At 36.4% G+C, this 24,225-nt stretch overlaps 1 protein-coding gene across 2 annotated transcripts in view; it reads left to right on the top strand.

Annotated features, from left to right (window-relative positions):
* The window catches only part of LOC142357704 (dynein axonemal heavy chain 5-like), a 99,186-nt gene that overhangs the window by 7,404 nt on the left and 67,557 nt on the right, over positions 1 to 24,225 (top strand). For both annotated transcript variants that reach the window (XM_075409263.1, XM_075409258.1), the window contains exons 9-12: positions 2,791 to 2,921; positions 5,197 to 5,367; positions 5,938 to 6,192; positions 9,154 to 9,410. In XM_075409263.1, coding sequence (XP_075265378.1) covers positions 2,791 to 2,921; positions 5,197 to 5,367; positions 5,938 to 6,192; positions 9,154 to 9,410 — 814 coding nt within the window. The remainder of the gene's footprint in view (positions 1 to 2,790; positions 2,922 to 5,196; positions 5,368 to 5,937; positions 6,193 to 9,153; positions 9,411 to 24,225) is intronic.

The raw sequence follows: 24,225 nt of genomic DNA, 5'->3' as shown, positions 1-24,225 counted from the left end.
AAGTTGCCATAATTAGAGATAATTATCTCCGGTATTTCGATGTTTCACAGTGCGATGTAAGCGGATAGTAGTGTGAAATATAATTTCCTTCTTTTGAGCGCTTTCGGAATGAGTGTGGTCCACCATAAGTTATTTTGATATAATCTATTGCACCTTACTGAAAACTCATCTTTTGTTATATTAAGAAAATAGCTAATTTTAAAAAATAACTTTTTTGATAGCCACGTAGCCATAGCGGCTATTATTGGGGACATCGTGTTTTTTTTAATAGCCGCCGTCAGCTTCTCAACGGCTATTATTTAGGTGATCTCCTGTTTTTAATTCGCTTTTCCTTTTGATCACGTTTTTCTTTTTACATAAGTCACGATTTTCACGCTTGACTTCTGACTTACTTCACTCACTGTTTCAACTGAATGGAAGTTAAATTCTTTCACGCATTAAATTACGCAATATAGTGAATACGGTCAACGTCAAAAGAGGAAAATCAAAAGATCAAAGAATCAGGATTCGGTGAATTATGCTGCATTTCAGTTAAAATTCCTGTGCGTGACGTCATTTGTTCTGCTTTGGGTCAACTGGGTGACTTACCCCACTAAAAATTGACTTCTGAGCTCACTTAAAAAACTTTAAGTTTTATGAACATTTATAGTTAAAGATCAATAGTGTGCATCAAATTAGTGCCAAACGTATACGTCCTAATTCTTGAGTATTGTAGTCTTGAGTTTTTGATTTCGAATACTAATCTTGAAAAAGCTCTATTAGGGTTTTTCATTGTGGAGCGTATGTGTCTTATAAATATGACAGTCCGAATCTAACGCAAAATGTCTAGTGTTCTATTAAGGACTGGTGGTCAATCTGTCTATCTTATTTCTTTTGTTATTTCAACTCCATGGATTGCCACAAGCTTCTATCACGGTTATTTTCCGGCTATATGGCTATGTTATAAAATAGCTACTTTTCTATAGCTAATTTTTATCATTTAGATGTAGAAAATAGCTAATTTTTTATCATTTTTATTTTTCGCAACTGGTTTTTTAGGCCAAATCTCTGCTGAACTCCAGAACTGTTTTTTAGAAAGAATAGAGATTGTTAACCAACTGATTTTTCGGGTTAGTTTTCGGTGATGTGTTTACTTGCTCTCAACCGAAGTTTGTAGCAATTGTATTAGTCCTGTCGGTCTTTTTTTATGCGATTTTTTGTTTGACCGATTTTTCGTCTGACGCTTTTGAATTTTCGTCCTCGAAAACGGAATAAACAGGTAGCGCCCAGCGGGCATTAAGTGCTCTTAGAGCTTTTCAGCTCTGTTTCAGCTCAAACTGTTATGGAGACTCATACTTATACTTATGGTGTGAAGGGCGGTTCTTAGAGGTTGAAGACAACCCCTCTGTTTACCCCCATATTGCCCCCACCCCCCCCCCCACCGAACTGTTGCCCCCATCCCAGTGTTGGATTTAAACAAGATTTTGTTTAAATTTGCAATTGTTTCCAAAATTTTTCCAATATTTTTAGTCCTTTTCTGAGTTTAACGACTATTACTGGCCAACGAAACTTTTCAAGTCTCGGAGATGGGTTACTTGACAGAACTTTCAAGACAAAAAATGGTTTTGATATTTTGTATTTCGGAGTTCAAAAGTTTTTTTTTTTAATTTTGCCTTTTTCAGTTTTTTCTATATGATTTATTTATTAACAAGGTTAGAAAACTAGAAGTTGCAGTGTCGAATCCAATAGTGGAAGATATTCCTGTCTCCTTATCTCTCTTTCGGTTGAGGTTCCTTTCCTTCTCATTCTCGTTCACATTTTATCTCTCTCTCTCTCTCTCTCTCTCTCTCTCTTTGTTGATTCCGCACTTCAGCTGCTGTTTTGTGGCGTAATGTCACCATCTCTGATCCTCATTAACAATGAGTTGTAATTGAAACGTTTTTTTTATCATAATTGATCTAACGGGCACTTTTAGGAAACAATTGTTAATTGCTCTCAAAAGCAATTTGTAGCAAATATATTAATCATGTTTGTCTTTTTATGCAATTTTTCGCTTGGCCGATTTTTCGTCTGACTCAATTGACTTTCGTATTCAGAAACGGGATAAAGAGGTAGCGCCCTTGGGACACTAAAACGTGGCTAGCTGTTGACGAAGCCAACCGCTCGCCGGTCGTTTGAGAGCAATTCGCCCGACGTTAGTCAGTTATGTTCTTCATTTGTTCCGTAGATCTGAACCTCGGACAGTATTGTTCCTTCGTAAATATTTGCTGACCTCTCAAGCGGTCCTGCATCTGGTTTGAAGTTTTTGTTGTTGATTGACTAAATACACAAAAGAATGTTGGCACTTGCTATATCAGTATCATTACTTCTCCGAGTACTTTACTTCTTCGTACAATATGTACAAGTTACACAAGTCTATTAACACAAAGCTACGATTGACCTTTAGGTACATACTACGTGCTCTGTGTTCAAAAATTATTTGTCAACGCTTGCTTTGAATAATTATAAACAAGTTATGTGGTAAGTTTAACGATTCCGTATTGTTTCTGTTGCTTTCCAGGAATTTAGAAAACATTTTCAATTCTCACGGTTTTTTATCTGCTCGCTTTTCAATTTGTGTTTTTTTGCTTAGCTGGTATTACACGCTGATAATTACGCGCTGATAATATTACTCGCTGATAGTTTTGTGGGATTCGGGAAAGTAATTATAACCATTTTTTTCATTTTTAAGCGTTGAATTATATCACCAATGGACCACTCAAAACCTGGGTTAATGTTACTCTTTGAAAAACACACTCTTTGTTATTCTAGGTACTACAAGGTGGTCAAGTCGATCCCACCTCTGCTGCAACCCCTGATGAAGCCATTCTGTGAGAAGGTAGAAAGTGTGATGGAGAGAGGCGCCGTCAAACTGTCCTGGAATTCAGCCAGCCTTGGAACTTGTAAGTTTGTGTGCTTTAATTAGAAGAATTGCTCGATAAAACTGATGTCGCCTCCTAGCATTGCTAGCCATTGCTTCTGCTACATGTCCCAATCTTTTTGGGTGTTCTCTGAGGGAAATTTTGTCATTCTTCTTCATTGAACGTAAATTTCCAAAATGTTGTTAATAGAAGCTCAAAAAATCAGTTGTCACGCAGTAATTTTTGAACAATTAATGCCAGGAAGTCTTAATTTAAGTGTTTTTATGGAATTGAAGTTATCTTTAAGTAAATCAATATCATTATCAATACCTGTCAAATCATTATCATGTTATTTCTTTCTTTTTCTCTACTTTTGTGACAGCATTAATCAATTTCTTCAATTTAAGTATTGGACAAAGCTTATTTATGAAACTAAATTGTGACAAAGAATCTGAGGTTGACCTTGTGAAGAAGTATGTATTCATGATTTCTTCACAATGGTAAACTCAGATTCTTTAAGGATCAAACCTGATTTCATACAAATCATTTATACTGATGCCAACCAATATGACGCACTTTAATATGCCTTTTCAAATGTTTTCATCCCACGAACTGCGAGAACGCCAGATTGCGCGGCTTTGAAAAGCCTACTGGAAGATCAATGTTCCGGGAACGCGCCCATCTCTTATCCTTATTACTGCCCGAGTCAGTGGCTTGGCTATTAACTGCAGTTATTCCAGACGAGTGTTTGCGCCTCTTGTCAAATAAGTTTCGAACGGCCGCGAAAAACGGGCTTGTGTTCCAGCTGCACAATACTGAAAGAAAATGTCCTAACTCTAGGTCGGGTACACTTGAGATTTTTGGCTATCATGCTGTCTCTTCTGGTGACAGGGACGTAATTGACCGTCACGCTCGCTCGATTGATATCAGCATATACGTCTCCTAGTGTTCCCGCTGTATGCCAACAGAGGAATGTGCTGCCCGATAGCACCGTCTGGCCAGGAGACGTTTTTTAGCGAAACCTTCTGCAGATTAACAAGTAGCGTTAGACGGTACCATTACATCTGTCGCAAACCTGTCATAGCACAAATGCGGCAAGGACATGTGGTTTTTCCTTATCTGCAGTTGAAGAAAGTAAGAGCAGTTATCCCCCTAGGGCAACTATATGGATAGTCAGTTCTAACGTTACTCAAAACTTTCGGCGAACTATCTGAAGCAGTTTGGAATGTTTTGAAAAGATTCGCCCTACTTGCAGAAAATCGAAGATTTCAACTTCCCGGGCTATCAACGATTTTAACAGACTACCTAAATTTGTGTCAATCTCTGCAATATGTGGCTCCAGGAACGATAACATTTGCAAAATTTATTATAATGTGAGAATAACAATCCATATCGCGTGATGATCATTGCTCACCCAAACGAAGGGAATCGTCTCAATTACTTTTAATCAACAGCTGTTCCGATAATACCAATAATAGCAGTTAAATAAACTGCCAGTGTAATAAATTTTAATGCCGATCGACACTGGAAAAACACTTCAGCATTATAATACAAGTTTATCACACTCTTTTTTCGCCACTGTTACTAAGTTAACAGTGGCGATAAAAGAGTGGTGATAAACTTGTAGTCTAATGATGGAAACAGTGTGATAAACTTGTAGTCTAAAAAAACAAACATGATCGCTACAGGTGTTGATTAAAAAAATTACCACACGGTTGTTATCGCCTTCCACGTTATCATAACACCTCGGCTTCGCCTCGGAGTTTGATAACTTCTCGGTGGCGATAACAACCGTGTGGTAATATTCATTGTCATCCAACGTGACAGGATAACTAATCCCAATACTCTAGTCGCCCAAAGAACGAGGAGGTAGACGATGCATGTTTTCATTAATGAATTCTTGCAACCCAATGAGAGGGAGTTAAAGATTCTAAGCTTTGGGGAGATCATCAAATTTCACATACTATTAAAGTACCAAAAGAAGGAATGTTATCCGAAGCGCTGTTAATCTGGGTTTCTGATCGAGTTTTAGCTGTTAATATTTTTAATCAACCACGATTGCACCAACGTAAGATTCTCTGAATCTTTGCCCCATCGTTTTTAAAAATGTATACAAATATTTACCGTTTAATGGCATGCATTATGTTAATGGGGGTGCATTAAGTACTGTGGGTGAGGGGGGTGGGGTGTAGGTAAAAGATCTTATTTTTTTTATTTCATGTGAGTTTTATGTGTATTTGAATGACTATTAAGAAATGGCGACCCGAGTTAGCATCCATGATCTATTGAGTAATGAGTCAATTACTCTTTTTTCCAGATATAGAGGACTGTGAGAATGAGATAAACGAACTGGAGGTGCTGAACAAGCATGTGTCCGATATCCTCGAGTGCCGAATTGAGGCGACGTTGCACGAGATGGAAAGAACTGCTCTCTGCGAGGTTCCCGAGAATGACACCATGACACCCAAAGAGTTCCTGAATCTTACGGGTAACTTTGGGGTTTTTTACAGAAAACTGTAAAAAATTTTGCTTGTCATAGAAACTTGAAGGGGGAGGGATCAGTTAGAGAAGGGTTATTTTGTATACGTTTTCATAACTTTGAAGTCAAATTACAACCTTTTGTAACGGTTGAATTTTGAATATTATATAGAGGATGTATGAGCTGTTTTGGATTTCTACAGGGATTTATTTAAAGAGATATTATGTTCTTATTAACATCAAAATAATTGGCTCTCAGATATAAAAACCATTTAAAAAAGTTTTGCGAGTTTTTCAGACGTTATTTTTACTTATTCCAAGTTAGAAAATGCTTTTTAAAAAGTTCACGTTCACTGCCCACATTAAAATTGAAGCCGATTGAACTATCAACTAAGTATTCTCGACTTAACCTCAGTTAAAAGTGATGATCCCGCCATCAATGCAACAACACACAATGCTGATCAAAACACTGTTAACTAAACACGTGCCGAAACAATTATAATGAGCACGATAAATACCAAATAAATGAACTTGGTGGAAATGGAGTTTTGCCAGTAAGCGCAATGAATTTTTGTTTCAGAGCAAACATGCGCCAAAGCGTTCGAATCTCTCAAGAATCAGAGTCTGAAAGTGGAGGCTTCCGTCGACGAGTTAATCAACACTCTCAAGTCTCAGCTGTGGAATGATTCCCTTAAAGTGGGACTGGACCAGGACCATTACCCGTGTGCGAACCCAGAGGGTAAACATAAGACTCGTTGCCAGGAGTGTCTCCCATGCTCTTTCTACAACACACTGAACACGTTCTCCCAGAGAAATACTGAGTCACTTATCAAGTGTAAGTAAAGACTTTGTGTTAATTTGCAATTCTCTTTTTGATACGGTTGATCTTCTAGATGCGGTCACTTTGTACTCGAGTTAAAAAAAAATTGCCACATTGACGATGGAACAGTTTCAGGTAATTTTCCTGGATTTCATTTAAACCTTATGGTTACGGAAGTTTTGCCTTACTTTAAATACTTTAAATATACCCGAACTTTACAAAGGCAGTACAGAGGCACTACCTGAACTTTGACTTTTATATACCTAACTGTTTCTAACTTTAACAATTAATGTAACAAGGAGGCTCGGTAATGTGCGTACGCACATAGTGATCCGACCCCGCTCATCCACATTCTTGACTTAATTGGCTACCAAATGTTGAAGAGAAAACTTTCAAAAACATACACATCGTTCAATAAACAACCAATGAAATACGATATTGCCACGCTAGAGGGCCGATGAACGTTGTTGATAATAGGACCACTAGAAAGGACAACAATAAATATCAAACAACAAACTATATTTACGACCAAAACTCGATTTCTATAATAAATAAAAATCATAACAAAATCAAACTCGCATCAGATAAAAACCAAAACAAAACAATTAAACCTATACTTCATTAGAAAAGATATAGAACTTGTCCCCAATGCGACTGGTTAACAGGTCGAAAAAAAGAGCAAATAGGTGCGAAGCTCAAAAATACTTTTCCTTTTTGAAAACAATTAATTTCACAGATTAATGTCATTAGATATCAACTGAAATCTTTAAAATGTTCATTAATATCTCCATAGGAAGCAAATGACACATGCCATTATCCAATGTTCGATTGCGCAAAATCTCAAAGCCAATGGCATTAACGATTATTGTTATAGTTTAAAAAATCCAAAAATCCCTTGAAATGTACAAATATAAAAAAAACTAACATCTTATGAAATCTCGTAGTGAGTAGTAACACAGCCCAGAAACAAATGTTTGAGGCTAAAACCGTTATAAAAGACTTTCAGCTCACTGAAAACGGGTTGTGACTTGTGTTTACAGAGAATGAGCGAATCGACTGAAAACCTATTTAAAAACGACGAAGCTCAAAAACCCAAATATATTTTTGAAAACATATTTTCAAAACTCATAACAGACTTACGATTACAAAAAGCGACAGATTAAATTTCAACGCCTCAGTAAGCCATTTATACCTGTTAATCGTTAAAGTTGAGACTAAGTCACGAGCCAACAAACAAACAAATACATAAAAAAAGCCAAAACTTCAAACACTTTTACGACATGACGCTGTTCAAGGCACTATAAACATAAGATTTTACCTCTAAGGCATGTAAATCGTCATTTAACCTTCATCTTAGCATCAACGATTCTTCCCTATAAAAAGACTACTTAGACATGACAACAATTGAACATTATAGAAATCTCGAAATCTTTTTATGAAACTAAATGGTCGAAGCAATCAGTCACAACGTATAAGCAAGCGCGAAAAATGTTTGAATCAGAAAAAGTAATTGATACTTCTAATGAGTGAGATTGAGTTAAATGGTGACGAAAATAAAAGCAATTAGGAGACTGATGAAAAAATTTTTTATTTAATATGAAAGTCATCAAACAAACAGCTATATACTGAAATCTTTAATTAGGTTGAGTTATAGGTCTGAGGAAGCAATTAAGATATGTCGTTATTGGGCATGTAGCGTACAACAACGAAAAGAAGAGCATACATAGGCAAAAGAAAAAAACACAAAGTTTTGCGAGATACTTGTTTCTCAGCCCAAAAGGCATAAACTATTCAACAAAAAGAATCAACATATCCAGTCACATCTTTTTCCAATGTTGTACATTTTCCCTACATTGCCTTCTTTTGATTGGATTTGTCAATAATGCAATGATTCGACAAAGAAACAAAATGAACTCATAAAATATGCAATTATGATCAAAAATAAAAGAAAAATTGAAAACGCATATTACCAATGAATCCATAAGTTGAATAACAAAGCGTTACCGGCCTTAATTTATAACTCACAGGAATTCGGTTTCTTCCTTTTTTTAACTGAGACTGCGCCCCAAGTTGAGAGAAATAAGATAAAATAGTAGCTAACTTCAAAAATTCTCCAATATTTTCTCAAAACATTATATTCATAACAGACCTTAGATAACAACTGAAAAATATCTATGTTCTTTTATACCTTTTAAAAGCTAACTGGATCTTTGATTGGGCACACTAAGTCATTAGGCTACAAAAAGTATAAGAAATGAAAGCAAAACGCAAGAAATACATAAAATTTTTTTTCGAAAAAAATTGGTCGGAGCCAGAAACACCATGAGATTAACTCTGAAACGATAATATAATCTCGTTCATTTTAAATAGAATCTTGCATTAATTGGGCCCTGATTTGAAATTCTGGTCCATAAGTTACATAAAAATTATTTACATAGCGGAAATATTTTTGAAAAAAAGGTCGCGCCCCATTAAAATCCAAAAAATTTTTATCATAGGTATCCATGGTGAGATCAAGATCAGCCCAGATATTTCTGCGCGTCTAGCAAAACACTCAATTGTTGAAATGGTTGCGAAATAAATCAATTATATACACAATTTATCAGTTTGTCAAGTTAAATAGGTATTCTTGACAAAAGTGACAAAAATTTGGTCAAAAATGAGAATAAAAACAGCTGAATTACGTCTAATTTTCACAAAACTTTAAACCTCGATAACTCCCTATAAAATGCGAAATTTGAAAATTGAGTATAGAGTATATAGTAGACGATTGTTGTAAGAGATATTGGTTGGATTTTACACAATCACTGGTCACTGGGTCTGATTCATTTCAAACGGCAAAATGTAATAATTGCTGTGGCTGATTATTTTAAGTATTATTGTTTTGCAGTTGAGTATTGTTGTCAATGAAGTCCCATAGATACAACTCTATTTTTATAACCCAACTTTCGCTTAGATATGTGTCTTTTGTTCCAGGCACCAAACTATCCCTCGATCTGATTCGACGACGTCTGCAAGTGTCCAGTGTCTATGGCAAGAGTAAGGACACCGAAGAGTCCAAAGTCCCACTGTTCAAAACCGACATAGTCTTGGCTATCCCCCTGATCCAGATCAAGCCTAGTCTTGATAGCATCCAGAAATACTTGACTGATAGTGTCCAGACCATTCTGAAGATGACTACTGAGTTCCCAACTTGGAGACATGCCAAAGTTCAGCAACAACAGCAACAGAAGGTTTGTTAATATATAGAAATAAATTTTGTTTTGTTGAGTTTTAAAATTGATCTTTGGATGAATCTGCTGAGACATATTATTAATCCAAATCAAGTTGTGAAATGTTTATTAGTACTGCTACCTAGTTTTATTCGAGAAAGACCGTAAGGACCTTAACAAAGATCGAAAGATAACATTGCCAGTGGCCTGCGTTTCTGCTGTAGCATGGTTAATGACAGTAATGCTCAAAACCTACATGAAAACAGTTTATTATTATTGCACAAGCTGAGTTGGAGAAATGACTTTCAACTGTAAAAAGAACGACGGAACTTGTGCGTTTTCTGAAGTTACCACAAGCAACTAAAAAGAATCTGCATCCGAATTAGAACCATAGAATTCTATACAACACACTTTTTGAATCTGACAAAAATTAATTGAAAAGTTGATAGAGAAGAATTTATCGGAATTATAAATAAGCAACTTTTGCTAGATCTAAGGTATAATCGCCTATCCTAAGCGCTGTTCTGACAACGTTAGTAGTATATCGTGAGCAAGAGTGGGGGGGGGGGGGGGGGGTAAAAGGAAGTACCTATGTATTAAGATTAGGTATAGCCCATTTTCGCTCAAATTCCAAAGAAGTACCTCACAGCATGATACCCAAGCTGTTCACACGAGGGGGATTAGCAAGTTAATCCCTTAATATTAAATTAGGTCATTTGCTCATTCCCAAATTGCACTTTAATAATGTAAATTTTCAAAGACGTACCTCACAGCATGACACCCAAGCTGTTCAGACTAAAGGGATTAGCGAGACAGTGTCTTAACAACAAATCAGTAAGGTCATTGACCCCCTACCATATTGCACTTTAATAATGTAAATTTTCAAAAGTGTACCTCACAGCATGACAACCAAGCTGTTCACACTAAAGGGATTAGCAAGACAGTGTCTTAACAACAAATCAGTAAGGTCATTGACCCCCTACCATTTTAGACTTTAATAAAGTAAATTTCCAAAAACGTACCTCACAGCATGATACCCACGCTGTTCACACGAAGGGGATTAGCTATAAAATGTACAAATATTAAATTAGATATGATGACTCACAGTTATGTACGGCTTACGTGATTTTCAAAAATGTTCCGCACAGCATGATACCCAAGCTGTTCACACGAAAGGGATTAGCAAGATAATCCCTCAATAACAAATTAGTTTGGCTTGCTCATATATTAACCACTACTCCTATTCATTATTTCAATCAACTTCTAAAAATCAGTTGGTCAAAATTCTCGTTTAATTTATCATTTTTTCAGATAGTCTTTGTTTCTTTCTCCTTGCAGCAAGAAGAGTTTCAAGTTGAACACTTGCAGTGTTGAAGCAGGTAAGCAATCAAATTTAACTAATAGAAATTTTCCTTTGCTCCTGTATTTAAACTGGACCATTTTAGCCAGCCAAAACTTCGCCCTATAGTAGATATTGCAACACTTCACATCGCTTCCAAGTCCAGAAAAAACTGGTAAGTTTGCTTTTATTAAGCCACTACTCCTATTCCCAAGCCACTACTCCCATTCATTATTTCGAACAACTTCTAAAAATCAGTTGATCAAAATTATAGTTTAATTTAGCTTTTTTTCAGATAGTCTTTGTTTCTTTCTCCTTGTTGCCAGTTTCAAGTTGAACACTTGCAGTGTTGAAGCGGGTAAGCAAATAAATTAGAGATAAAGTAGAAATTATAAATAAAGTGGAAATCTTCCGTTGTTCCTGTATTTAAACTGGACCATTTTAGTCAGCCAAAACTTCGCCCTATAGTAGATAATACAACACTTCATTTCACCTTTAAATCCAAAAAAGAAACTGGTAAGTTTACTTTTATTAAAACATGTTTTTGAGGAAGGAATATATACCCAATTATTGAATTAAAAAAAAACCATTGAAAATCATAAAATTCTCGCATGATTAGACAATTAGACACTATTTTATAGTTAAAATTAATCATAACATCACAATAACATCATAGCACGTCACAATTACGTCATAGTGTCGCCAAAATGACGTCATTTTGTCGTCAAAATTACGTAATTCTGTCGTCATAACTACGCATTTTGTCGTCACAATTACGTCATTTTGTCGTCACAATTACGTCATTATGTCGTCACAATTACGTCATTATGTCGTCACAATTACGTCTTTATGTCTTCATAATTACGTCCGTTTGTCGTCACAATTTCGTCATTATGTTGTCATAGTTACGTCATTTTGTCGTCGCAATTACGTCATTATGTCGTCATAATTACGTCATATTTGATAAAGGACATTTCATTTCCGTTTTATTTTTCTGATTTACAGAATTGAGTGCTGTGGAGTACAATGTTCATTCCAACTTCTGACAAATTTTTATTCCATCGCAACTTTCATTTTAACAATTGTTTTTACTCCTCCTTTCTCACTTCCAATCTAACATTTTATTTTTTATTTTCAGCGAAAATGCCCATAAATTCTAACCCAAAGGATCAGTGTTCTTCCTGCAATAAGCTTATTATGAAATCCAATATGAGCAGACATCAGAAGCTTCACGCAAAAAGATGTTCACAATGCTCACAATCATTTCCGGACGAAGCAAAATTGCAGAAACACATTGCTTCTGTACATGCACCGTCTCTGATTATCAAGAAAAAGTTTTCTTGTAGCAGCTGTCCCTTATCTTTCTCTACTTATTATCAACTTCTACATCACAAACGAAACAGTCACCAGCGTTCAACTCCTAGCACCTACGAGGAAGTTGACTTATCTATCTATGGAGACTCTCCCGCTCTTCATAGTGAACTTCAAACGATTCAACACTTTCTGAGAGACTCGGTTCTTGAATTGTCCAGAAAGAAAGTTCACAACTTCAAAATAATGGAGATCAACCATGAAACAGTGATCGACAAATTGGATTGTGTTTACAACGAGTTACCCAGTTCAGCTAAAATCAATATTTCGTTTGGATTCGTGCTGCAGAGTGTGCAAAATCCTGACGAATTTACCTACTACTACGCAGCAGATAACAACCCCGTATTCTCAAATCCCATGGTTCTCTCTGATGACTCAGATCTCAATTATATTAAATCAATGTTGAGACAAGATGAATTTTTACCAAATCTAATTAATCAACGTCCAGACACAAAGTGAAAGTTTTATTGTGTTACAAATGTCACTTTCTTTGTATTTCTCCTCAGTGGTGTTCCGCTAGGATGCATAGAACAATCAATTCCATCAACCTTACTGAGGAGTCCAATAGTTAAATGTTTTGTATCTGACTGCGAAAACAAACCTTATCAAGACAATTTGTGTATGTTTCGTTCCTTGGCCTATGAATTATATGGTAGCAATGAGCTACAACAAAAAACAATGGAATTGATGCAGATGTTTTTCTCAGCAACAAGGAGAAATGACGAAACGTTTCAAGGAATACATGAAGACGATATTCCTGTTCTTGAGGTTCTAATTGACAGAAATATTCAGATTTAATCCATTTTTTTCAATGAAGAATCGGAAATGTTTGCTGAGCTTACTCGTCGCTCCTCGATGAAACGTTCAAAGACAACTTCGTTACTGAGATATGAAAATCACATTTGTTGGACAGCAGACATCAACAAGTTCCTCAAAAAGTTCCGATGCTACGTATGCGATCAATTTTTTGACAGATCCTTCAACTTATTGCGGCACATGCAAAACTGCTCAGAAAACACGCAACACAAATATCCAACAGGAGCCTATCAGTTATCTGAAACTATTTTTGAACGTCTGGAAGATGTAAATATTAATGTTCCGCAAGAGCTGAGATTGTTTTCTCATCTTATCGTATTCGATTTTGAGGCAATAACAGTCCCCGACAGTACACTCAAAAACACAGATTTGACTTCATGGATTGGAAAACATGTCCCCATTAGTGTGTCAATATCCTCGAATCTGCTCTCCGAACCAATTTTTATTTGCAACGAAGATCCGCTTCAACTAATCCGTGATTTTGTATCCAGCTTGAGTAGTATAGCGGAAAAGAGCACGCTTCTAATGAGGGAGAAACTCAATGATTTCGTACTGGTATTGGAAGAAAAATATTGGGCTCTTCGACAACTGGTTCCAGTGAAAGACAAGCAGGTACCCACCGGAGCGGAAGACTTATTTGAGAACGAAGCTGAACCCGAGGTGGAGGAAGACTAAGATCTTGAAATTAGGAGACTGAGAAGCGAGCTCAGGGTGATATCAAAATTGAGACAAGATTTTGAAAATTATTACAGTACCATACCTGTTTTCGGATTCAACAGCTCTCGGTATGATTTAAACCTAATAAAAGAGTATCTTCTGCATCACCTCTTATTAGAAAAAAACGTTATTCCTAAAGTGATTCGAATGGGGAATAAATATATTGGCATGAATTTTCTTGGTCTACAGTTTCTGGACATTTTGAACTTCCTGGGAGGAGCGACAACTCTGGATAATTTCCTAAAAGCCTATGGAGCGAGTGAAGAGAAAGGTTTCTTCCCCTATGAATGGTTCGACAGCATTGAGAAGTTGAATGTATCCCAACTGCCACCAATTGACAGCTTCTGGAGCAAGTTGAAGAATCACAACGTTCTTTCAGTCGATTACGATAAGTTTGTGGAATTGAAAAACGGTGGAATGGAGCAGGATGAAAATTTGAAGAAGTTGAGACTCAAGAAAGTTCCACAAAATGCCGAAGAAAATTACTTGGAGCTCCAAAATAAATGGGAAGGAAAAGGTATGCAGACGTTTCGTGACTTCCTCATGTGGTACAATAACAAAGATGTCGAACCTACACTTGAGGCTATGAAGAAAATGATCAGTTTTTACCACTCAAGACAAGTAGACATGTTGAAGTTGGGCTACACTCTTCCCAACTTGGCAAACAGGTTCCTTCATTCGTCAACAGATGCAGCTTTTTTTCCGTTTTGTGAGAAGGATAAAGAATATGATAATTACATTCGAAAGTGGCCAACAGGGGGACCCTCAATTATCTTTACAAGGTATGCGAAAGTTGGTGAAACAAAAATTCGAGAGTCAGAAAACGTTTGCAAGTCCATCGTTGGAATAGATGCCAGTCAGTTGTACCCTTTTTCCATGACAAAAGAGATGCCAACAGGACCCTATACAAAGTGGGAGTACAATGAAGAGACTGAAAAATTTCATCCAAACAGGAACTGGAGAAGCTACTTTGAACAGCAGGTCATGGACTACTTCCAACAGGTTCACACCAATTGTAAAATACAAACCCAGTTCACACACAAGAAACAAAAGAAGCTCGGTCCTTATTTAGTTGATGGGTTTTGTAACCATTGCAACACGGTTTTTGAAGCGATGGGTTGTTTCTTTCATTTTTGTCCGTGTCAAGAGGAAAAACCGCTTCTCTTCGAGGACATAGAAAGCGGATTGAAGCGAAGAGAACGTGACAATGATAGAAGAGAGTACCTGAAGGGATTGGGGTTGAATGTTGAAGAGATCTGGGAGTGTCAATGGAAGAAATGTCGGACAGACAACACAAATGGGGTTAAAGACTTTCTCATGTCAAATTATCCCTTCCAACCATCGATGAACAAAAACTCGCTCATTGAGAAAATTAAACGTGGAGAACTGTTTGGTGTCGTCGATTGTAGTCTTGAGGTTCCAGAGGAAATGTATCCGTACTTTGAAGACTTTCCTACAATTTTCAAGAATTGTGAAGTTGGACGAGATGATATTGGGGACCATATGAAAGAGTTTGCAGAACGCAACAAATTACTACCCAGAGCCAGAAAAATGCTCATTTCCAGTTTCAAGCTTGAACGTGGACCAGTTATTACACCACTTTTGTTATTTTATCTAGAAAAAGGTGTGATCCTAAAAGACGTCTTTTGGTTTCTCCAATACACTCCCCGGCGCTGCTTTGAGACATTTGTTCAGAATGTTGTCGATGCCCGCCGCGAAGGAGACCAGAATAAGGAGTCAACAGTCGTTGCGGAGACAATGAAGCTGATTGGGAACAGTTCGTATGGATATCAGATCATGGACCGTAGTCGACATACGAACACCAAGTACGTGAAAGTCTCACAGGTGGACAAATTTATTAACAATAGATTTTTCAAGACTATGAATGAGCTACCAGAGCAGATATATGAGGTAGAAATGAGCAAGACACGCATCGAACATAAGGAACCAATAATTGAAGGATTCTTCGTCCTCCAGTACGCCAAACTCACCATGTTACAACTTAAATACAACTTCTTCCCCCCTTTCTGTGATAAGAACAAGTACGAACTCATTGAAATGGATACCGACAGTCTCTACATGGCCCTTAGTGAGGAAAAATTGATGAAATCATTCGACCGGAAATGCGATCAGTGTGGTACTGGATGAGACAGAGCGACTGCAATGATAACTTTGCAGCAGACTCCAGCAGCAATTTCTTCCCACGAGAATGTTGCAAAAAACATGCTGCCTTTGACAAGAGAACTCCTGGACTTTTTAAGGAAGAATTTAGATGCTCTGAGATGATTGCTCTGTGTTCAAAGACGTACTGCTGTTACGATGAGGAAACAGACACAGTTAAAGTAAAGGACTCAACAAGAAAAACATTGAGGAGCCCCTAAACAAGTACAGAAAAGTTCTGTTCGATGAGGAGCGAGTTTATTCAACAAATCGTGGCTTCAGAGTTGTTTACAACAAGAAAAAAGTTTGTACCTATGAACTAAAGAAAGTGGGACTGTCATATTTTTATCCCAAGCGTAAAGTCTGTGAAGATGGTATTCACACTACTCCTTTAGATTTATAACTCGTTTTCTTTAGTCTTATATTTATATCGCCTCTGTTTTTAATTCACAGTTTACCTACCAATATCTCTTTTTAACAAAAGCCGTTTTTTTTGAAATAAATGAATTAGAGACAAATACACATAAAATCAATTAAATACAAAATTTACAAACTTTTAAAGTTTTGAACACCATTTGCATCATTTTACGAATTATTGTTTAAACATTTAAAGATTTTGGTTTTCAAAACTTACAAAACATCAGCAAAGAACTTCAATATATGAAAATCATTTAAATATTTAGACGAAACTTTAGAGAATAGCACATGTGCAAAATAAATAGCATATAAACCACACAATTCTGAATCTTGGAGTTTCTCCTGTACTAATGAACCAAAGTTTAATTTTGTCTTGATACCATAATTTTGCAACATTTCTCCCATAGAATCTCCGTAGAACAACTTTCCATTCTTATTCGCAAGCAAAATCCAGTGGGAGCCCGGTTGAGTAGATGGATCTATGTTGATTATACAAAACGTGTTTGTAGGTAAATATCTTGGTCGAAGATCTGCAGGGAAGGAACCGAGGTATTTGAACTTTAGGTGTGGGAACCTGTTGACAACATGTAAGAGTTGTTGATTATCCATTTTTGGTGACTGATCCCTCCTTATCAATTGCAATTGAACTTATACGTTCACCACTAACGAATAATTCTACAGTATTGGTCAAATTGTTAGCAAAGTAGAGCTCTAAACGAATTCCTGCTCCAACTACATCAGGAAAATGCATTTCGACATTGGCCTCCTGTGTTGAAGTAAGATCGAAAAATAAATGAAAATGGTTTTCAAAATCCTTGTATTGAATGTTAGGACCGTCATCATCAAACTTGAGTGCTTTCATTGTTTCAGCATAAGCTCTCACGTGATTTTCTGTTTTCAAGTTGACTATAGTTTGATTCCCACGCACAATTTTAACTTGCCGAAGACCAAATTTACGAAAATGGAACGGATTCGTGTTGTATGTTCCACTGAACTCATTATTTAGATTCATAGCAATATCAATCATTCGAATTGGTTTGTTTGAAAATATATTTTCTTGTATAAACTGGTTCTGTCCTGCGGGAATAATAAACTTCTTTGGAAGTTCTTCATTATAGTAAAATATGGCAGGTTCTCGAAGAAGTCTGCTTTTGAAACTTCTCATCCAGTTAGCTGAGATTGCTACCTGTCTAGTAAAAAGGCAAGCTTCCAAAATAAAGGCCTCAGAGTTAAGCCCACCAGTATCGATCATATAGAACGCTGGAGAAGACGGGATCAACTTCAGTCTGAGGTTGACATTTGGGAGATGTAAAGTTTCACAAGCAAATAGACCTATTACCAACGGACCGTAAAAAGTAAACTCATCTTTATCTTTTTGAAAAACAACATCTGTAAACGGTCTTTTATTAAAATCGTTTGGCTCAATCTCGTATCGATATCCTTGACATTGAGACAAGCTTTCCTTCGTTCCTTTTGTACCTGAAAACTCAGCAGAAACAAAAGCTTGATGAGCATAAAGAGAATTGGCACTGTGAACTTGTTCATTGTTTAGATAGACTTCGCAATTAGAAAAAAGTGAATGAAGAGCATTGTTTACCTATAATGTTTCTTCGGCATTATCCAAACGTGTTCGATCGCCTTTAATAACCCTTCCTCTGATGAATAATCGAGTAGATCGCAAGTCAGTGAAAATATTACGATCAGTTTCCAATTGAAATTCGATTGTTGACTTGTTTAAGGAATTTGTTGGAAATATTTGTTGTTCATTGGACCAAAGAATTGGGTCTAAAATTGGAACTTTCCCAAAAAGTCGAGCATAGAGTGAGATAAGGAATTCATTTTAGCCGACCGTTTTTTATGATGATAATTGAGGAAATGATCAAGATTTTTTCTGGAATAATAAAGTAAGTTGAACTTGACCAATAGGGAAGAAGGGAACAAGGTGTCCAGCAGCGTTTCTTAATTCTACATGGATACTGTGGAAGTTCGATTTGATTACTTTATGGAATCTCAAGTGTTCGAAACTGCGATAACTCAGAACTTGCGATCTCTTAATCTCATCATTATGGAACTCTCGGTGTTTGAATGGAAAGGAGCGTAGAAGAGGACATTTCACATCACCGACTGAATTGGGTTCAACTATATCCAAGTAGAGTAAAACTGTATGTGTTCCAGTAATATCAAAAGGGAGATCTGCCGTTGCCCAGGACTTGGTGTTGTATGATCTTTTCGAATAAGGCATAACAGGTTTGTCAGCTTCAACGCCCAAGTTAGCAGCCAAACTTTTGCTGAATGATACATTTTGAGATTCTCTATTGCAAAAAGTTAGTCTTCGACTTTTTTTGTCGATATTGATGGAAAATTGAGGATCTAAGTTTTTGGGATGTCGTGTTTTTTTGGGAATATCTGTCAGACTCTTTACAAATTCATCCATAGAGTTAAAAACTGCTGGTGGAATGGCAAAGACATGCTTAAATTTCTCATCATAGTGAAAGGTCATCAATCCTCCTTCAACGTTATAACATATACCGGGATATGATACTTCGACTAAAGCTACTTCCCAAGATCCATCTAGTTCAATTTTGTCGGGAAGAAAATTAGTGAATGAAGCCATTGTATTTTGAGGATAAACTTGAGAGGAAGCGTTGGATAGTAATTCAAGATAAAACGAATTCATGATGTTTGACTGTACTCTGTGACGTTTCTTTGGGAAAATGATTAGTCAAGGTTCTTCAGAAAGTCTTTCCGAATTTTTTGCCGAACGATACTTTGTCTCGTGTTTTTCCTCTTTTTCATACCACCACCAACTTGTTTTCGTATTGTTGATTTCGCAGTCTTCTTTACTGCTCTTTTAATTGAAGTCTGTCCTGATAAAACACCTCCAATTTCGGGAATGGCTGACTCGATTACATCTCGTCCAATATTTTTTGCTGCAGGTAAAACGTATTTCTTGAGAATTGGGAGAGTTGTTCTAGCGACTGTTTTAGCCAAGGCTCCAAAGCCACGCCCTCTCTGAAGAGGAACTCCTTTAAAATAAGGCAGATTGTAACCGTCCATTTTCTAGCGCGACTAATTGAAAAATGACTATTTAACTTTTGACAATTCTTGCTCGTAAAAGATTCCATCAATGTTTTCTCCTTTCTGATCAACAACAAAGTAAGTCGGGAAAGGAGCCAAAGTGTTTATTTTTCGAATTAGGAAAATTTCATGTGTATAGTGAGGCTTATATCCTTTTTGAAAATTGTGTCCTACTAATACCAACCGAACTTTATCTCCTACTTTAAAATTAGGCTTTTTGTTTTTTCGTAGTTTCATCCGCTTGTACAAGACAGTCAAAAAGTCAGCATTTACTACATTTTTGGGTGCCAAACCAATACTTCGATTTATTCTAGAGTTGATGATGTCAACAAACATTTGCAGGTCTTTGATGTAAGATAATGTGTCCTTTTCCTCCAGGTAGCGGTAAATTAAGTTTTTCAGGGTTCTTATAGCTCTCTCGCCAAAAGCTACTTTTGTTTCACTATAAGTGTGATAATGTTTGACTCCCACATCCTCGCAGAAATTGGCCATATCTCCGAAAAACTCTTTTCCTTGATCTAGCCATAATTTTTTCGGGAAATTGAGTTCGTTCTTTTTCGAACACATTTTGATAAAAGCTGCTTTCACACCCTCTGCTCTTCTTTTGCTTCGTAATGCTTCTACTCGCAAGAATCGAGAAAAAACATCGACAGTAACGAGTAAAAAATTGATACCTCGGTTCCATTGTGATAGTTTATCCATTTTTGCAAGATCCAAACACCAAATCTCATCAATATAGCGAGCATGCGCATTTAGCCGGGGAAATTTTCTTCTGATCCCTTTGTACTTCGTATAAGTCTTTTGATTGTAAAAATTCTGTAACATTCTCGCGAACCGAAAGCTTTGGTCCCTTCCCTTTATACAACTTCTGCAATTTGATTCTATCTGAAACTGTAATTGAACTAGTCTGAACCATACTGTGTCCTCAAAATGTTGTTTTTAACCAGATGTGGTCTCAGATTTAGAACTTTAAGAATTAGGAAACAGTTTGGATCAACTGGAGCGTTTTTCAATTTGATTGAATGAAGGAATGTTTTTATATCAACTCCTGTGTCAACGTTGTCAACAATAATTGTATTGGAAAGTGAAACTTTCAACCGTTTGTTTTCGCAAATTTCTTTCAAAGTTTTCAATGTCTCGGGACTGTTCTTATAGTGAAATTCCAGATCTGTCTTAAGTTCTTTAGGTGGACGATCGGTTTTTTCGGAACTAATTTCTTCTTTCGCTTTTTTGATAACTGGAAAAACAGTTTCTTCCTTTTTATAGATCTCGCTGGAGGGTTCCGGTAATTTCCCTTTTCTGGACTCCCACAATTCTTTTGGAACAAGAACAAACTTTTTGACCTCACTCATTGAAGAAAGTTGAAAATTTGTTCATACAAGGTTGATATATGTAACCTAATATTGTTATTCCAGCTTTCGAGCCCAATATAAGTCTTCTGGAATTGAGGGTTGTTGATTTTGACGTGAGCTTTCTAAGTTGTTTTTGGAAGCGAACAAACTGATTTTTTCTTACTCCTGTGAGGTTTCCTTCAATCAAGTTTACAATACACTCACAGAGAAATCTGATGAACTCTTTAGGACAATTTAGAAGGAAAGCTGGTTGAAATTTCTTGCTGAGATTCCGAAAGAGCTTCAGAGTATAATAGTTCTGTGCGTTTATCATTAATATCAGTAATACGAGCACGACTGTTCGGTACGAAGAATTCTGAGGGAAATGATGTTACATTTGAACAGTATCTCAACAAATCAGGTGTAGATGGTCTCAAATCAATCATAAGATGACCATACGGTTCTTGTGTTGCGTCATAATACCACTGTTTTAGTTGTCTTCCGAGACCTAGCTGTCTTCCCAAGATATCAATCTGCTGCACATCTCTCGGTGATTTGAACAAAACAATGTGAGTAGTCTGCAGCTCGGCATCACGTCCAGTTTTGTTTTTGTGGAAGAGATTATGCTTGATATATACACAATTTAGGTTTCGATGTCTACCGGCTGTCGCAATTCCGTTGAACCTTTCCGACTTGGAAAGAATGTCCAATGAATCATCGAATATAAGTAAATATTTACTGCCGTCAGCGGGTAAGTTATCGATTAAATCAAAGTCAACTCCCTGAATGAATTCTATGTCTGCAATTGATTGCATCATTGTGTCGTAAATTGGCTGAAAGTGCTTATAAAAGTATAAAATTCGATCAAATGATGGCTGAAAAGTTTTCATTCGTAGCATATCATTGACAAAAACAGTTTTTCCAGATCCGGAAGGACCAACAAGATACATCAAAATTTGTTCGTTTGTTGAAATGATTTTGTTCATTTTATGTTCGGGGATTAGGAAGTATATAACCAACGGCACTTGAAAGAATAGCAATCCAAACTGTTCGTTCGTCACAAGTTCTAGCAAAAATAAGATTAATAATTGAAAACAGAAGCAAAACTAATACAACTAAGCACTGAAATATTGACAAAAAAGCTGTTCGAGAGCAAGTGCGACCACAGATTTTCCAAGGAGGTCTTTCCTGATTGTTATTATCAAAAATAAAGTCAGATGCGTGATTGAGATGATCTGTCATTAGAGAGCAACTGATTTTTGTTCGTCTTTTTGTAATAATGATTCACACTTTGATTAATTGGAATCGTGATGACATTTTCAAAAAACAACAATATGCAAGACCTGTTATATATCCCAAGAAACAAAAATTCAATATAGAATTAAAAAATGGAACAACGTAACAATATCCAGGGCCAATATTTAGATTTGTTTTCAGGTATCCTGCGACATCATGAAATGTAGCATGTAATCGAAAAATTTTTGACCAATTGAGAAGTTTTTCTAACTTTGAGTCACCAACTCCTATTAGTCCCCCAAACGGAGTTTCTCTGTTGATTTTATCCAGATCTACATTTTTGTTCAAGCTTCGACAGACAGCCAAAAAAAAACTTTTGCGTTTTGTATTTCCAACAAAAAGTTTACTGATTTCTTTCTCTAACGCTACAATTTCCTCAATGTTCATATCAAGCAACTGTACTGGAACATTAAATTTTAAAAAGTGATTAAATACCAACATCACAACATACAGTATTAAAAATTTACAATTACTGTTATGCACTTTGCGATCTTTTTTGATTTTTGACTTTGTTCAGCACTGAAATAATTTCATCACTCATTCTGTGTAGTTTCTCCATCTCACCAATTCTGACCGAAAGAAAGCATTTCCTTCTTAAAAATGTCCTTTTCACTCCCTCGTGTGAACAGCTTGATTGTGAAGTAACATCGATTCGGGTCATCTTGGAAAAATATTCTAGTTACACACACCTTCCGTCGAGCAGTCTCACTCACCTCCCAGAACACATCAAATTTTGCTTTTTCCTCAACATCAGTTGGTTGGAACACAGTTTCGTCAATCACCAGCTTGGCAGTACCTACAGTAGGTTCGAACAGTAGTGCTTCTTTTATCATCTCAGGTATCTTTTCAATAACAAGCTTCAATTCTCTGGCCGATAGCATCAGAAATTGATGCAGAACATATTCACTTTCCACATTTTCGCGAAATACTTTCAAGTGAGTCCAGTTGGAGTTTGAGTTGACGGTTTCCTCTGGGATGCTGATTTGAAACTTCCTGTTCCCGTATTCTTGAAAGGACCAACAGTTATTTCTTCCATCGTGCTCCTCATTTGGTTTTGGGTCGGTGTTGTCTTTTTTATCGTTGTTGTCTTTAAATAGAGAAAACATGCTCTCATTGTGGTAATCAAACTGTGGAGAGGGAACAACTGGTTTTCCCTTGTAATTTCGTTTGCGGATGGGAAAGGAGAAATGTTTTTTGGAATTAGGCGAGACTGAGCTTTGATCCATCAGTAAGTAAAAATGAGTTTTTAAAGTAGAAAAGTTGGGTATACAAGGGTAACTGATAATTGAGAGTGGAAAGAAACAAATGAATGAATTGTCTTCAAGAAAGGGCTTGATATCTTGAACCAATGAAATTTAAGTAAGAACGAGAACAGTAGCGAAAAATAAACTTCGTATCCAATGAGATGTTATAAAATAATTCGTAACCAATGAAAATAGAGCGTGCGTCATGACGTAATAGTTATGTCACTTCTATTTTTAGTAACATCACGTGATGCCACAGATGAGTTTTCTATATTTAGTCACGTGAGGGTGAATTTAGCATCGAACAAAAGCGAGTTATCTCATCATTCTATTGGAGAACACCTATAGTTCGAGAAAGGAATATTTTGATGAGATGATTGAGTCTCTTCATTGTCAGTTTCCTGGATCGGAGGAAGAATAAGGTCTTTGAAATCGGGCAGATTGAAGGCTTCTTGTTTATTAGAAAATGAGTCCGCATGCTTGGAGAACATGTCTTCTACCCACCAAACACCGTAGTGATTTATGTCACGAGAGTACGGGAACATAATTCCTTTGCTGTCTTTCAACGGGTGAAACCCTTGTTCTTTTCGAATTCTTTCAATGGTTTGAAAATAAGTTTGGAGAGAAAGCAATGAATTGTTGACTTTTTCTTCGGCTAGGTGGAGGTTATGATGTCTAGCTGCCTCTAAAGTTCTCCACAAATCCTTTGGAAGTGTCAAGCTAGTTGTCTGAGTTTTAATTGTTACTCTAGTGCAATCCACCTCAAAAGATAATTCCAAATTGTTATCGGTTACTACCGTTTTAAATATTGATGTTTCCGTGATAGGAGCGTAATCTTAATCTGAATGAAAAGTAGAAAGAAAAGATGTTGAAGGAAGTAAAAGAAGAATTGGAGTATTTTGCATTTTTTTTAGGCTACTTATGTTCAACCAAGAAAAAAGACAAAATGAATCGTAAATGTTTTTCAGCATCAACATTCCAAAATCAGATCTGACAGATTATGTGATTGGCTAAAAAAATAAGAAATATACATTTTCAAAACAATAATACGACTTTTTTTGAAATCG

This window comes from Convolutriloba macropyga, chromosome 2 (genome assembly GCF_964194025.1).
Source record: "Convolutriloba macropyga chromosome 2, txConMacr16.3, whole genome shotgun sequence".
Taxonomy (NCBI): domain Eukaryota; kingdom Metazoa; phylum Xenacoelomorpha; order Acoela; family Convolutidae; genus Convolutriloba; species Convolutriloba macropyga.
This window is presented reverse-complemented; position numbering and strand designations above follow the sequence as displayed.